General features: G+C 47.2%; 4 protein-coding genes across 4 annotated transcripts; 1 reads left to right on the forward strand and 3 right to left on the reverse strand.

The window, feature by feature from the left end:
• Positions 1-2,670: 2,670 nt before the first annotated feature.
• Positions 2,671-3,866, reverse strand: Aud_004405 (TauD/TfdA dioxygenase family protein; the record flags this gene model as incomplete). Its single annotated transcript, XM_043289345.1, has 3 exons — positions 2,671-2,792; positions 2,842-3,176; positions 3,235-3,866. The coding sequence occupies 3 exons, from the start codon at positions 3,864-3,866 to the stop codon at positions 2,671-2,673; spliced, it is 1,089 nt and encodes a 362-aa protein (XP_043145280.1).
• A 4,015-nt stretch (positions 3,867-7,881) lies between these two features.
• On the forward strand, positions 7,882-12,033 carry Aud_004406 (uncharacterized protein; the record flags this gene model as incomplete). The annotated part of the gene is made up of 5 exons (XM_043289346.1): positions 7,882-8,155; positions 8,558-10,667; positions 10,718-11,164; positions 11,226-11,321; positions 11,391-12,033. 5 exons carry the CDS (start codon positions 7,882-7,884, stop codon positions 12,031-12,033), a joined length of 3,570 nt encoding a protein of 1,189 aa, XP_043145281.1.
• A 150-nt stretch (positions 12,034-12,183) lies between these two features.
• On the reverse strand, positions 12,184-12,648 carry Aud_004407 (uncharacterized protein; the record flags this gene model as incomplete). The annotated part of the gene is made up of 2 exons (XM_043289347.1): positions 12,184-12,483; positions 12,514-12,648. 2 exons carry the CDS (start codon positions 12,646-12,648, stop codon positions 12,184-12,186), a joined length of 435 nt encoding a protein of 144 aa, XP_043145282.1.
• A 1,669-nt stretch (positions 12,649-14,317) lies between these two features.
• On the reverse strand, positions 14,318-15,899 carry Aud_004408 (uncharacterized protein; the record flags this gene model as incomplete). The annotated part of the gene is made up of 2 exons (XM_043289348.1): positions 14,318-15,777; positions 15,827-15,899. 2 exons carry the CDS (start codon positions 15,897-15,899, stop codon positions 14,318-14,320), a joined length of 1,533 nt encoding a protein of 510 aa, XP_043145283.1.
• Positions 15,900-16,595: the final 696 nt, after the last annotated feature.

The raw sequence follows: 16,595 nt of genomic DNA on the forward strand, positions 1-16,595 counted from the left end.
AACAAGAAAAATAAAAATAAAAATAAAAAGAATATTAAAAAAAAAAAAAGAAAAAAGAAAAAAAAAAGAAAAAAAAAAAAGAAAAGAAAAGGCCTCGATTGACAGGAAATCAACTCATCAGCTGTATGTAGGCACGAGTGCAATTCTTGGTTTTAAAACAGAGCTATCTGGCAGACAGGAAGAGGTACATCCAATCGAGCAGTAATATAGCAATCCAGTAGCCACTGATGGAACCAAATAGACTGTCACTCAGAATATCGTCATTCAGATATTCAACTGAATACCTCAGCCTCCCCCAAACACGACTCTTTGTCCATGCTGCTTGATGAAGTTGCCATTAACCCAGCAAAGATTTTTGAACAATTTCCAAGCTACAGTGGGGAGTCCATAATGCCATTACGCTGTCAAATACAATCATATTATTTTCAATGGCAGCTGATGAGCATGGAGGGTCAGCGCTCAGACAGAGACGTAGAACAAATCATGGGCCGCCTGAGAATCGAGCATTAGTAACTCTACTGTCAAAACACCCTGGTAGGGATGAGGGGAAAGCAGGTTATTTGCCAGAGCACCAGCCTATAAATATACCAGCAATCAATATCTTAAGCGCGCTTTGCGCAGTTGCTGAGCTTTCCACTTCAATTCCATTTAGTCATGGAAAACCTGTAACTTTCATAGATCGCGTGCCCTTTGTGACCTTTGGGGAACTCCGGAACTGGGGCTAGACTTTGATTCTACTTCCTGAAGAACAGTGAGGCATTTTTTAGTCCACATAGATTTTCGGATGATATCATAGGTTAAGTCAATCAGACTTTTTATTTGACACCACAGTTTCTGTCTGTGGTCCCGAACCACTTCAGAATCAGGGGCAGAAGACACTAATACCATTTCCAGTTCCATGAAGTCTGAGCACATTGAAAGCTGGTAGCAACAGGGCTTAGACAGGGAATACACCAGGGGTTGACATGTTTGACCTTCTCCATCATCGAGTCCAATCCCAGCTTCTTCTAGTTCCTCTGTCCTGAGCACTCCAGCATCTCTGAACCACACTCTGGTAAGCGCTCAACTCCACAGAGCGCCCCGAGGACCGGATTCTCTCGAACTCCCTTGAGATTCTGTTTCGATCTTGCGCCTGCAGACTTGCTAGGCCATGCACAAACACAGGAATCTGTAGAAGTGGCAATAACTCAGTGGCAGTGACAGCTGCAATTTCCTCTAGTCCCGTCCGAACTACTGTTTGGACTTTGTTGTCTTGAATATTGTCCGGATGAACGACCAGGTGTAACCATATGAACAGCGCTGAGTTGTACGACTGATATAAATGGATATACTCGGGGGTATTTGATGGAGGAGAGCACTTTGGCTGCCATCTGTCCAACTTTTGCCAAATTCCAACAGATTCAGATATGATTGTGGAAGTCAAGCCAGGTGACCTGCTGGAGCGTGTGTGGAGAGAGGATACCTGTTGTATTAACTCTATCAGGCCATCGCTTATCCCGAACGTGAAGCCGGACGTGTTTCGACTGAATCGGCTGGGATTTGGAGGCTCATCATCTCCAGGTCGTTGGACGACTCCCTGCGCGAAATATGTGAGGAGGCTATAGTCCATAATGATTGGAAGTTCCCGTGCTGCGTGTCAACAGAGTCCTTAGAAGCAGCATTAAATAACTAAGAATACATGTTTGTCTCGTGTGTAGTAAACGGGAGATGTCGTCGCATATATGTGGCAACGCAAGTTCTCTTTTCTATTTCCTATTGCCCCATGTGCTCGATAAGATCTACACAAATTGTTTGGATCCACATCAGCGAAACCAGGATGTAACTAGTGTGCTCAGGTGCACTCGGTTACAAAGGCTACCCTTGTTAATTTTCACGTGCCTGGTCCAAAGCCTTGGCCCATGATTTGGATGTCACGCCTTACTGATCTGCATAACCGTTTTAAACCGAATACGTGCCTTTTTCCAACTCCGTGCTTGGGACAGTGTCGCACATTCCCCTGGGCATTAGTCTAGAATCTGAGCCTAGGCTAAGAGAACACTATTTCCCCGAAGGACGGCACTCCACTTTCCACCGTGTGCGGCTGGCAAAAGTACGCAGTACCCTGTCCACCGGTAGGCTATTGGGAAAGGGGTCATCATCAGCCAGCGACGACAAATCAAAGCCTTACAATTGCCAAAGAAAGCGTAGCTGCTATGAGTACAACTGTCAACCGAACTACCACACCAACATTGCATTTTTGAGATCCTGCGCCGCTACAGAAAATTTGGCGGAAGATCACCATCCACCCTAGTGCGCCTTGACCTAAGATGTCATTCCCCAAAACCAACAACGGATACCTTGATGCTCGAAGAAGCGAACATCAATAATGCGGACAGATTAGAATAGAGAGTGGTATGCGTAATGTCCTACATGAAGGCCTCAGAAATTAGATCCCGTTCAACGTATTTGCTGAAGATTGTCACATATAGTTATATTATCTTAGCTCCCTCTTCCATAAAACAAGCATATGTCACAATTTCGAATCGGATCAGGGAAAAAGTTACATTATATGGTGCTGAAATATCAGGGCTCCATTTTCTCAAGCCAAAGCCTTTTGGCCTAAGACAGACACCACCCCTTAGCGATAGACCTGCACCACTAGCTGGATGCGTAACTTCATTCTGAAGGAAATCAGAGTCTCTGCTCATCCAGCCCCTTGGCTGGGATGGGCTTTTCGGTCATTGCACATAGTCGGAAAATGTGTCGTGGCTTGGCACCATGTTCTTCATCAATATAATCAACAATCGCAGAATCTAATGAGTCAGCAGGCAATCAGTGAGCGAAAGCGCGAACAGGACTCACGGATTGTTGAGCGATTGTCAAACATTACAATCGTTCTGGGGCTCCAGCGGACACGAGCCTGGAAATCATGGCCGGTCATGATGTGCTGCAGCAAGAACTCCAGCAATAGCTTTGCCTCAGAGTCTTTCAAGCCAACTACCCTTGTAATGAACTCGCCATTCATGAAAATACATTTTTCTCCAGTAACAGGGTGAACTCGGACTAGTGGGTGGACAGTGTCAACGGGGTCCTTTCGTACCAAACCTCCTGCGGCGCGGGCATGGTTGATCATTTTGCTGGACGAATGAACAACTTGAAGACTATCGATCAGAGCGCGGAACGTAGGGGATAGTCGCCTGTCTGTCCTGTCAGCACCTGTTTCTTTGGTAACGTAAGATTTTAGGCACGCATTACCTGTAAGCAGCATCCGTACCAGCAAAGACAGTGTCTCCTCCCACCTTTGGGCCCTCGAGCAGTCCCAGCATCACGTATCCCGGAGGCTGAATCTCGTAGCTAACATCCTGATGCCAGAGGGTTGTGGTGGTCCTTCGCTCAAGGAATTGAGCTATCTCATTCTTATTTCCATCACGGTGGATGATGTGGAACCCTGGGTGGTCCTTGACAGTTCCTGAGACAGGCTGGTAGTTGAGTTTTCCAAAATATTTCATGAAATTTTCCTGGGCACCAGGACCATCGTCAATTAGATCCTGGTCCGGAAAGGCAACGACCTTGCGCTGAGAAACAAGATATGCCAACTCATCCTTCGCAGCATCAGAAAGCTTGTTAAGCTGCACGCCCTCTAGAATTGTGCCGAGCGACGGCTGGATATCAGAGGCTTTGGTGTCGGTCCCAAGCAGATTGGGCAACGATTTATCCTTCACACGAAGAGCGGGATCGTTGTACTCAAAGGGGGGGAGGGGATCAAACCACACTTTATCCCAAGTTGGTAGATACTCGGCATACTTTGTGTTTCGGCTCGTCTCTTTTGTCAACTCCGTGTAAGGGAGGTTGATATCGTAGCTGATTTGACCATTCTCGCGCGACATCTTGATGATTGTAATGTGTGGTAGTGAAGAATGAGACAGGATGATAAGATTTGGGCTCAATCCCGTTCCCAAACCATGCCTCGTAAAGAATTCAGGATATTTATCTGCTCGCACTCTAGGACTCATATCCGCCTGGCATCTTCCCACCTACTCATGCTCGCATTGATTCTCACACCCTGTAAGCACTACAATAGTACGGGACCTTTTGACGCAGCCCCTGTTTCTGGATATTCCCAGTCGGCTCCGTCAGGATACATTGTACCCTCCATTCTCCAATCCTGTTTTGCCCCCTGTCTTTAGGCCGGTTTTCCTGGGTTGACTTCGTGTCATTCGTTTATTCGCTCATTCAATCAAGGAGTTAAATGTAAAACTGCCTATGATATATAACCATGTCCGGTAGACGATGAGTAGTCCGAAAGAGGCCCCGCCAAGTCATAGGAAAATCCCGGAGATAATCCCAACTAGTATTGCACAGGATTCGAATCCTTTAAGAGGAGTAGTGATGAGTGATACCGAGCCAATGATTCATCATATGCATGGGTATGGAGACCGTTAAATTCGGGATGTATATTTTGGATGAGCATGGCTGTCCTCATTGCACCTTTTCTGCGACGACTCGTCTTTGCAGTCTCCGACTTTTATGCTTTATTTTATACTTCCTTCGACTGATCGCGCTAGATATTGTCCTTTGAGGGGCCTTGATTGAGAGGGAAACGGCTAAGGACGGCCTCTAGCACCAGATGGAGTATCCCCAGAGGTGCGAACTAGGGATGGATCGTTACTAGGAAGCACCTAGGTATAACCTTACAGTATTAGTGTTTTCCAAAAGTACGGCTCAAGGTCAAAGTGGCGCCGGAGCAAAACGGTCCCGGGAAAATGGTAACCAATGGATTGTTGAAATGGACCGCATCGGCTGCGCCAGTCATTCTACTCCCCGAACATAATTCACCTGGAAGACAATGTGTCCAAAATAATCCAGTATGAGAGGCTTTATCTTTCCATTGCGGACCAAAAGACCTCCATGCAAGTGCTTTGTGGTATGAACTATTGACACTTCGCTGAAGAGCATCTAGAGATATTATTATTTCAGACAGTCCGGAAGGCGTTTGAGACGGAATCATGCCTTGACATCATTATAGTGATGAGAATGGTCTTGCTTATGGTGCCAGGACTATATCACCATCTGATGCATTGTTAGAGGATTGGTTGTCAGGGAGGATGCTCACTCAATATCCTAGCGGCGGGTTCTACCGTCTTGCTAGTTATGGAGTCAAAAACCATGTTTATTCATATATCTCAGGCCACCCACCGTTATAAAAGGTTATCGGCTACAAGAGGACAAAGTCGCAGGTGGCTGGCAAAAATATGACTGCCAGCCGTCTCTGTTACGGCTGCATGAGCTACCGAGCAACGATAGTGGACCTGTGGAACTTAATGGAACGCCTGGTTTTCCAGGCGTTCCAGGCGTTCCAGGCGTTCCAGGCGTTCCAGGCGTTCCAGGCGTTCCAGGCGTTCCAGGCGTTCCAGGCGTTCCAGGCGTTCCAGGCGTCCCAGGCGTTTCAGGCGTTCCATCTAAGCTCTCCCTAATTTACCTAAAATTTGGTGACCTCCGGCGGCAACCTCAGCTTGATTGGAATGGCTTATGCACCCACCACAGCGTGACAGCCTTTTTATGAGTGGATCAGTCTGCTGATTAAAGCTCGACTGGCTGTCCTTTAGCAATAGTAGTTTTTGGAGTGCAGTATGGTATTTATAGGATATTAGTATACCTTCCTCTATCTGATAGCTATTTTTTCCACCGAAAATCTGGGACACATAGACTCCTTGTGAGATAGGTAATAAAAGATATCTTTGCGGCTGATACCACTGAAAGGAATCTGCCGCATCTAACCATTAATTCCCGGGACTACAACAGTGATCTCCCAGGGAGCAGCCTGATAGACACCCCTTGTGAATGGTGTCTGCTGTTCCGTCCCGTTTTCCGTGATGGATTGCCCCAGAGAAATCAACTGTAATTAAACTGCTTAAGGAGCGTCAACTCTGTCGCGAAAAATTGAAAAATGATGATACCAAACCACCATCCCTACAACACACTAAGAGAAATTGCAAGGAAATTACCTCACCACATATTGTATTAGCGGGTGTCATTGGTTCCTTGAGTTGAGAATTTATCGTCCGTGCGCACATAGCAACAGCACATAAGTGTCCTAAGCGACATCAAAGAGTTCCCATCCGGCTGCTGTTGCTAGATCAGCTGACCATAGAGTACCTGCAGCGACGCCGGCGTTTAATAGCGTGTACCACTGCGCATAGACCACGCGAGCACCGTAAATCCCTGGCTCTTTCGCTTTCGTGGCTTCAATGCGTAGCTGATTCCTGCTGACAACCGGATGGCGCTGAAGTTGTCACCGAGTCGAATGATTGCAAGAATGGCGCAAAGGAGGGCAATTTTAGTGGGAACTTCTTATACGCGGCCTGCTGAAGACGTTACTGAGGTTGAAAAACATAGCAGAAAGCCGATACACGCAATCTACTGGCCCAACCTGGTCCATATACCAGCCAACGACAGCGATTGCAAATGACGGTATGAAAAGGCTAGGAAAGGTCAGCCCAGATCCCAGGAAGATCCAGCCAAAAAGATCATTGACTTGGGTGATCGGACCAGCTGGGATATACGTTCAAGAGAAGACAGTTCACGAGCTGGCGGTGATTGGTGACTATTAAAGCCGCAGAAACATTCTGCTTCTAGTGTGCGGCGCAGTCACATTGCATATGCGGAGTGCAGTTGACAGCTGGTTCTGATCCCGTTCCGTGGTTATTCCAGGCTCCAGTGCAGGGAAATATTACAGCCTGGTACTAGATGCTTGGTCTTAGTACCTGGGGCAGATAATTATTTTATTTACGAATCATTCCAAGTTTAATCCCAACCCCGCATTGAGTCCAAGATATATTAATGGACGTACCTAGGAGCATGGAAGTGCCCAGCTTAATTCAACCACTTACTCCAAATCCTTCTTCAAATGCTTGTTTTCTTTGCCCAGGACAAAACATGTGGTGCAACTTGCAGGTCTAGCCGATGATTGGAGACCTGCCAATATTGGACTGAGTTTGAAGCATTCAGAGATGAGGAATCAGTGTAATGAAATAGTTTAGTAAATTATGTGACCAGGGAACAGGAAATTAAATTCCTGCAGCATATTCCAAAAATGACAACTCAGACTGATAGGCTCTCCATAACATAGACATGTTGATAGGAGGAAATGGAATACGCACATGGTTAATCTCTATTGAATCTACTGCAAACCACAGTAAGACCTGTCATAGCGGCGCTATTTTCGGGTTTTTCGGCAAAGCCGACAATGTTATATTGGGAGCTGAGGGGGTGAGCCAAACCCTGCTGGAGGAGGACGCCTGAAATCCTGCCATCGGTCATAGGCATATCTCCATATTGGAGCAAAACACATTTACAATCATTGTTGACCGTCTTGAGCTGGGGAAATCACCGAGCTTTGGGTGCTACAGGCCGTGGGTTGTGTACAATGCTCTTTTCAACGTGCCCCAATGATAATTCCTTCGGGCCAACCATTTACGGGTGCCGAGATGACTTTGACTTCACAATTACGTTCGAAAGGATTTTCTTCTCGCTGATCCCCGCCTCTCTCTTTATTGCTACGGCTTTAGGAAGAGTGGTCTTTCTCGCCTGGAGACCCCGAATCGTGAAAGGACCCATTTTACGCTGCGCGAAATTGGTACGGATTGCCACCAGATATCCAGACTCGGTCAAACAACTAACTTGGTCTTACAGACTACAGCCCTAGTGTACACAGCGCTGCAGGTCTCCATATTGGGAACTGTTGCGAGTTACGGTAGCCCCAGTGGGCTATTCACATCCTCTGTGGCTGTGGAGCTCGTGTCCAGTCTAAGTGTTGTGACCGTCTCCTTCTTGGAACACAGTCGGTCTCCACGTCCGTCGATCTTACTCCATGTCTATTTGCTTATCACCATACTACTGGGCATGGCCGAAGTACGCACCCTATGGCTTGCCTCGACCAGTCCTGGCGACATAAGAGTGACTGGCCTGGTGACAGCGGCCGTAGCGGTAAAGATCTGTCTACTCTTGCTCGAGTCTCAGAGCAAGGTAAGATGGACACGGTGGAACCAGAAAGAACATAGCCCGGAGGAGACCAGTGGGCTCTTTGGTCTCGCTGCCTTCACCTGGGTAAACAGTCTCTTTCTGTCTGGATTCCAAAAGGTTTTGACTGTGGACGACTTGTTACCACTCGACCAGAGTATGGCTACGGAAATATTGCAGAAGAGGCTATTGGATCGAATACAGACTTCAAAGTCAATTGGTCAGAAATCGAGTCTTCTTAAAGCTTTAGTCCAGGCTCTCATGGTACCAATCTTATTACCAATCGTCCCTAGAGTTGCTTGGACTGGATTCCGATTTTGCCAACCGTTTCTCATCCACACGCTCTTAGACCGCTTACATGGACCTGAGTCGGATTCTTCAGATCATGCAAAAAATATAGGCTACGGCTTGATTGGTGCAACAATTCTTATATACACGGGCATTGCTCTTTCAAGCGCATTATACTGGTATTTACATGAGCGAAGTCTTTGCATGGTCCGAGGAACTTTAGCCGGAGTTATATATAAGAAAACGACGGAGATACAACTGTCATCCACAGGCGACTCAGCACCTTTGACTCTGATGAGTGCCGACGTTGAAAGAATCAGGCTAGGCTTCTTGAACCTCCACGAACTTTGGGCAAACACAATCGAAGTTGCTCTTGCCAGTTGGCTAGTCGAGCGTCAGATCGGGACGGCGTTTGTTGCGCCCTTGATCGTAGTCTTCTGCTGCGTTGTCCTTGCTGCATTTGTGAACCGGTATACCGGAGCAAGACAAAAGGCATGGATGGCAAAAATACAGAAAAGAGTCGGGCTCACCGCGAAAGTGATTTCAGATATGAAATATCTCAAGACATCTGGGCTTTCTAGCCCAGTACAAGAGCTGATTCAAGACATGCGGATTGATGAGCTGAAAGCTGCGTCTCGCTTTCGACTAGTCTATGTCGTCGTTGCCACACTGGGCTACGTACCACTGGCTCTGTCGCCCGTGATAACATTTGCAATCACAGTTCGCACCCTGGACGTTAGCAGAATATTTACGTCGGCCTCTTATCTTCTACTATTAGCTGATCCTCTTGGGTATCTATTTCAGAACATTCCCAATCTGTTAGCGGCCCTTACCTGCATAGACAGAATTCAAGAGTTTCTGGATCAGAGACCGCGGGTCGACTTCCGGTTGCCTTTTGAAGCGGGGGTTGATGAGAAGGATTTGAAGTCCGAGGGCCCAGCCGGAAAGTTTGACCCGGTCATGACCATTACTAATGGAAGCTTTGGATGGGAGCTCGAAAGGATGGCCTTAAAGAACATTGACCTCCACATCACAAGGTCCCACCTCACGATGGTCGTTGGACCGGTCGCTTCAGGCAAGTCCACTCTATGCAAAGTCTTGCTAGGTGAGGTGCCTTACTACCATGGGAAAGTCCTGATTGATGCTGGGATATCATCTCAGCACGTGGGATATTGTGATCAGGCACCCTACCTGTCTAACACTACTATCCGAGCAAATATTCTTGGGTTCGCTGCTTATAACCAAAGAAGATACGAAGAGGTCATAGGCGCAACCATGCTCAAGGCAGACCTCTCTACACTCGCTAAAGGGGATGAAACACTGATCGGCAGTAACGGGATTAGTTTGAGTGGAGGCCAGAAGCAACGATTATCGATGGCTCGAGCTCTATATCTTGATGCAAACTTGCTCATATTTGATGATGTGCTCAAGGGACTTGATGCTGATACGGAAGAGCAAGTCTTCCACCGCGTGTTTGGCCCGGAAGGTCTATTGCGTCGAAGGAGTGCCACGGCGGTTTTATGTACCCATTCAGTTCGACATCTACCACAAGCGGATCACATAGTGGCCTTGGGAGGAGATGGCTGTATCGTTGAGCAAGGCACATTTTCGAGCCTAATTTCCAACACGAGATACGTCCAAAGCCTTGGGGTAAAACTCTCGGATGCGAAGAATGCGTGTATAAATAACACGGCCACTCAGGAAGATGATGACCTGAGACGATCGAAACCGGAATTTAAGCTGGCCACTCGAACCGAGACTCATAGTTCCATCAACAAAAGAGCGAGAATGCATGGTGACCCAGCAGTCTATCGTCATTATTTGGCTAGTATTGGAAAGCGATTCATTGTCGTATTCATTGTGTTTGGACTTGGTTGGGGCTTTTTCTACAACTGGGGCACAATTTGGCTGCAGTATTGGTCCAACGACGTCTCTTCACCTCATCCGTCACATACTAGCACGTTTTACATTCGTCTCTACGCCTTATTTCAGGTTGCCTATATTTGGTGTCTATTGGCGTGCCTCCTAATATGCTTCCGAACTATGGTACAGGTATCTGGATCTCGGCTTCACAAGGCAGCGTTAGGCACAGTCATTAATGCGCCACTGAAATTCTTCAGGACTACTGATACCGGCCAGATCACCAATTTGTTCTCTCAAGATTTGACTTTGGTCGACAACGAGCTCCCTATTGCCGTCACAAATCTTGCTCTAGACATATCAAATGCTACCGGCATGGCAGCCGTCATAGCGACATCTTCACCATATCTCCTTATTTCGTACCCATTTATCTTCGCCATCCTCTACGGGATTCAGAAATTCTACCTCCGAACAGCGCGCCAACTTCGACTCCTAGACCTTGAAAGCAAAAGTCCACTTTAGTGAGCAAACACCAACTCACCGCCGGAGACTGATTTCGCTAATCATCCAGCACCCACTTCCTTGACACTATGAATGCTGTAGCAACATTCCGTGCCTTTGGCTGGGTCCCAGCTGGCATTGCCGCAAATAACGAACTTCTTGACACTTCACAACGGCCATTCTATCTTCTGGCCATCACTCAGCGATGGCTCGGATTCTCGCTTCAGCTAGTTGTTGCCCTCTTGGCAATCATGGTCGTGACATTGTCTACGCAGCTCGGGTCCCGCGCAGGTCTGACTGGTGCTAGCTTGGTGACACTGATGACCTTCGGCGATATTCTGAACTACGTCATTCGATTTTTCACACAGCTGGAGACGTCTATCGGTGCCGTCAGCCGGCTAAAACATTTCAGTGACGAGGTAAAGCCTGAGGGCTCCTCGGAGGATGATCTCATTCCTCCTTTGGACTGGCCTAATAGAGGATTTATTCATATCGATGGGGTATCGGCGTCTTACGAGTATGTCATCCGCTGCCCTATAAACTGTGTGTATATGTGTTAACCACGCTGGCGAATACAGCGAGGGCGAAGATGACACAGGCACCATAGCTGTAAGCAATCTCACCCTCACCATTCGACCGGGAGAAAGAGTGGCCATCTGCGGTAGGACAGGAAGGTAGGTGACTTGGACAAATAATACATTTTCCCCCAAAAATAAAATTTAACTAACTTCCCCACTTTAAAGTGGTAAATCCTCCATAATCCTCCTTCTCCTCCGCCTCTTAGACCCTCTCCCGATGCGTGCCGAAAACATCACCATTGATGATATACCTCTCCACAAAATTGACCGCATGACCTTGCGTCAGAGGATAATCGCCATCCCCCAGGACCCAGTGTTCCTTCCTGACGGCACGGCGGTCAAATCCAACCTTGATCCATTTGGTGTCTCAACCGATGGCGAGTGTCAAGATGTCCTCGAAACTGTGGGCCTATGGCCATTCGTGACCGAGCGCGGGGGCCTTTACGGGCCGTTTGCTCCTGATACGCTATCACAAGGTCAGAAGCAGCTTTTCAGTCTAGCGCGGGCAATTCTCCGGCGAAGAATTCGTGAGCGGGACGGTCCTGAGGGTGCGCGGGGAATTCTACTTCTAGACGAGATCAGCTCTGGCGTTGATCTGTGCACCGAGCACGATATGCTCCTCATTGTTGGAGAGGAGTTTCAAGGATATACCATTGTGATGGTCAGCCATCGCTTGGAGACAGTCATGGACTTTGATACGGTCCTGGTTATGGACAAGGGCTGTATGGTCGAGAAAGGAGAGCCACGGTTGTTAGTTGAAGAAGAAGGGAGTCGGTTTAAAGAATTATGGGTGGTTAGTCGGGGTTGATGGAGTTAATCAGTACGTATATAGGTTTGCTGTCGCAGGCTGGTGGTCTTGCGTTCGGCCGAACGGCGCTTGTGATGGTTCTTTGGACAAATCATGTAAAGAGTATCTCGCATTTCCTGTCACCAAGATGTCGATATAATCACGGAGAGGTCAGCTGGGGGGGCGGGGGAGGAGGGGCAAGATGTTGGTAGCGGACGTCCACCCTTCGGCAAAGTCCCCGCCTTCGAAGGCGCCGACAGCACCAAGATCGTTGAATCCGGCGCCATCGCGCAGTACGTCGCCGAGAGCGGCCCCGCCGCTGGACAGTTGCTGGGTACCACGCCCGCTGAGCGCGCGGCCATCCGCCAGTGGATTTCTTTCGCCGATGGGGAGATCCAGGTCCTGGGATTCCGCTGATTTTGCCTCTGCCTGGGTTACGTGCCGTTTGATGAGAACGTCGAGAAAAAGAACCTGGAGAAGTTGCAGAGGTCATTGACATACTTGGAGGGCCACCTCCTCCGAGGCCGCAACTGGGTCGCCACTAAGGAGAAACTGAGTCTGGTGGATATCACTGTTACAGCTGCTCTCCACTGGGCCTTTTCCTTTGTCATTGGCCGCGAGAGGCGGTTCAGCCATTGATGCTGGCAATGAATATGGCAGGGAAACTGGAAGAGCGCTTCTCGCGCTTAGTGGGGCTGCAAATGACAATCATGGGACACAGTTCATGTACATCTCATGCTTGCTGATACACTTTAACTCAATCCAGGCCAGTATGTATTTGCCGCGCTTGATGACTACCCAGTTAGAGACTCTAGAATGCTCAAGGTCAGCGGCTAACCTGACCTGGCATGGACCAGCCCTATGAGTGCTGCTACTAATGAAATTAAGGGTGTGACTTTAATAATCACCTTTAAATTCCTTTCAAACAGCTGGATCTATTCATCTATAACCGTGGGATCTTCATATGCTGCCTGAATAACATTCTTTATCCATAAGTATAGCTCTGCACTCTCTTTCTCCCACCGTCCACTGTTTAGGAAGACCACCTTCCGCAAATAATTCACCTAAGAAACTAGAGACTTGTAAAAGCCAGTAAATTATTTATTCACCATACTAATAAAATCACCTCTGTGAGCTATAGCTCCTTTCTTTAACTCAGTAAGCTCTTCTATATCCATATAGTTCCATTTCTTAAATTTCAGCATGATTCTGCCCGTAGTTAGTCCGTCATAGTGAATGCAAATCTAAAAAATTAGTCTAAAAAAAGATTCTAGATCATACATGAAGGAGCGCCACTCACTAAAGAGTAGACTAATTACTATGAATGCTCTTATTCCAGTCTTTGCTCTGGCTCTAGAAGGCTGCTTATGTTACTCCTTGATGGCTAAATCCAGATCAATAAGAAATGCTGGCCAGGATGGATTGTCTTCCTCCTCGTTGAGAATAAGGTTTCCAGTCGAGATATCACCTTGAAGAAGTCCTGTGTTTTTATGCAGGGATTCGTACAGGGCGGGCCGAAACCTCATTCCGCCCATGGCAAGACAAGCTTAGTTCCAAACCCTAATGCCAAGGAGCTAATTCATGCACGAGCCCATACTGGTGACGCGCGCTGTCGCACCCTGTGGCCCTGAAACGAAACAAGCACGAGAGGGAAGTAAATAGTATGAAACCTGAATGATTAGTTTTGATAACAGACCGGAAAGGTACACACACGTGTCTACTAGAATTAGCCAATTAGCAAAGTGCGGGGAGTAAGCATGTAAAAGTGTATAGCATTTTTATGTAAGTAAGCTAAGCAGTTCTGGATATTACCGGATATTTAGTTATGGTCATAATAGAAGTAACGTAGGACATAAGTTAAAGATGAGCTTGAATTTACGACTTCTCTTGAACCGTTGGGAATTGTGTTAGTCGACGGCCCGTCTAGTCAATCAAAGATCCAAAAAATTCGAATGTCGTTGAAGCATGTAGCTGATAAATCCAACACTGAGATATCTATTTAAGCCAGATTTCAAGTAATACATTGATTTGATGCAGAGGTCTTAGGACTCCCCATTACGATTTTCCTCTTGAGTACTCAGGATGCTTTGGATAAGCAGTGGCTACGCAGCCATTGTTTGTCTTGTTTGCAACCCTTATCGTCCACCCAACTGTCCAAACTCTAGATAATCGAATAAGGTTGACCTCTTCAGTGTTGGTGTAGTCTTGTTTAATATCGCTTGTTGGTTTCTGTCATACATCTCAAACTTTGAAAGCATAAATCTATTGGATAGCTGAGAACCGTTGAGGATTTACTATAGCCCACTCAGATGATGGCATCCATCCGCGATTTAATCCGCTCTAGAAGCGAATTGACAAACTCCTCTCTGAAGGCACCTTCTTCATGACAAACATGAATGGTAGTTGGACCATCTTGAACACCTGCCACATTGAACATCAAGTTGGCTGCGTACCCGGTTTTGATAGCACCCGCGGAGAACTCCATATTGGTGATGGTCCAATTTCCGTTGTGCATGTCCTGGCCGACCGATACGCTCGGGCGAAAAGCACCTAGGTTGGAGATAGAGAAAGCATTACGATGGAAAAGTTTCAACCCCGGTAAAAAGCCGGCAACATAGTCTTCTTCGTCTTCCCCTATAAGCTCGATAGACTGCCAAGCTCTCAAGAACGTCTTTTTGTGATTGAGATCGTTGATGACATGCGCTCGATGCTTGCGCGCTAGCTCCCAGAAGAGACTTGATTCAAGCGATGTGTGCTCTTTCGAAGCTGTTTGCTGTCCTGCCTGTCGGAACTTGGAAAGCCAGTCGTAGCTCGACACGACAGAAGCCGCATTGCCCACGGTCTGTTCCCTATCGTGGGGTTTCAAAAATGGTCGGAGATCAACAACTACCTGCGAGTGACTGAATTTGGCTTCAGGATAGAAATCCGCTGCTAATGTCACTTTGATAAGGGTGTGCAGGAGGCTGGTAAAAGATGTTTGGTGGGATCGACAGGCCTGAATGCACTTTTTCATCGTAGCGGCATCGAGGCGAAGAGTGTGAAGTCGCGTCTTGACGAGGTTATCCTCTTTCTGCGGGTTGTTGAAGTCCAGCTTACGAAATTTGGGGGTGATTTCGTGAAAGAAGAGGTCCTTTTGCCGGTATAACAGCCAGATGCCCCAGAAACGAAGATAGTTCAAGACGGCATACAGGACGGAAACCGGAACGGGGGCCCGCTTAATTGCATCTTCCTCGGGGAAACCCTTGACGTCTGTTGAAATCTCGACGATTGAAGAGTTGACAAATTCTTCTTTGGGGGAGTTAAGGGCTTCCAGGATACTCTCCAATATGTATGTACCGCCGCGCCCATCGGTGATGTAGTGATCGTAAACGAACAGTATATGTCTTCCGTTAACAATCACCAGCTGCCATGCAGGTCTTATCGATGGCTCAAACCAAAGGCCATGATAATTCTCAATGGTTGCAGTCAATCCTTTTACTTCCTCCTCTGCTGGAATATTGATGAACTTCACATGGGCATCCAGGTTGATCTGCCGCAGGAAAGCCGACCAGCGCCGATGTTGCCCAGTCTTTGTTTCTGAAGGACGACAGAAAGTAGTTATCCCAAGCTCAGGGTATTTTCGAACAACGTGTTGCAGGGCTGCGTATATGAGTTCTTTGGAAAGCACGATGCTTCCAGCCTTTGTATTGGTGAAGGTGGCAGCAATGATCACATTGGCTTGCATACCAAAATGATTCAAGAGAGAAAATTGTCTCTGATATCGGCCTACTGTGTTGTCAGTGAGCCCAACTGGTCAGAGAATCGCCTGCCTTACAAGCGGGTCGTTCGAGTAAAGCCCCGGGTTTGGCATTCAGTGGCTCCCAATCCACGGTTGCTGTTTTCGGCATTATGAGAAAAGACGAGTCAACAGCTTCAAGCAGCTATGCAAGGATCTCAAATGATTCTTGTGCTGGGAGGAAACCAAGCCATTATTTCTGATTGCGTACATTATAACTCTCAGGCGGTGTCAGCTCATGTCAATTCAGGACTAGTGCTGACTCTCGCTGCTGATACTTATGGACGGCTGGTCGTGCGTCATTTGATTTGTCTCCTATATTGATGGAGGCCCAATCAAAGTAGATTCAACGTACCCGTATGATTGCTGTTTCGGGTTTGGCTCTAATACAGTAGATGTTAAATTTCCTACACAATGTGCATATATATATATTTAGTCTACTACCTCTTTTGATGGGAGGAAACACAGGAAGTTGCAGACCACTCTAGACTAAAAACAGACTAGCTCTTACTCTATTAGAATTAGTGCAATACTAGCGGCACACTTTCATTAGGCACATCGAAATTCTGTCGCATGGAGGCCCGTGCCGAAAACGGGAGTTTACTGTAACATATTCTTCTCCTTTGTATATGATGCGTTACCGTCGAATTTCTTATGTACCAGAAACAATTTAAAACAACTCAGATAGCTTGATAGTTAATACTATAGATAAGCTGATTATAAAGGTGAATCTGCCTTAGAGAATTTACGAGTTCTCTTAGGTCGACGTCCCTGGAGGATTGTGTCAGCCGACGAACCGTCTTCCAGG

Source organism: Aspergillus udagawae (genome assembly GCF_001078395.1).
Source record: "Aspergillus udagawae IFM 46973 DNA, scaffold_3, whole genome shotgun sequence".
Lineage (NCBI taxonomy): Eukaryota > Fungi > Ascomycota > Eurotiomycetes > Eurotiales > Aspergillaceae > Aspergillus > Aspergillus udagawae.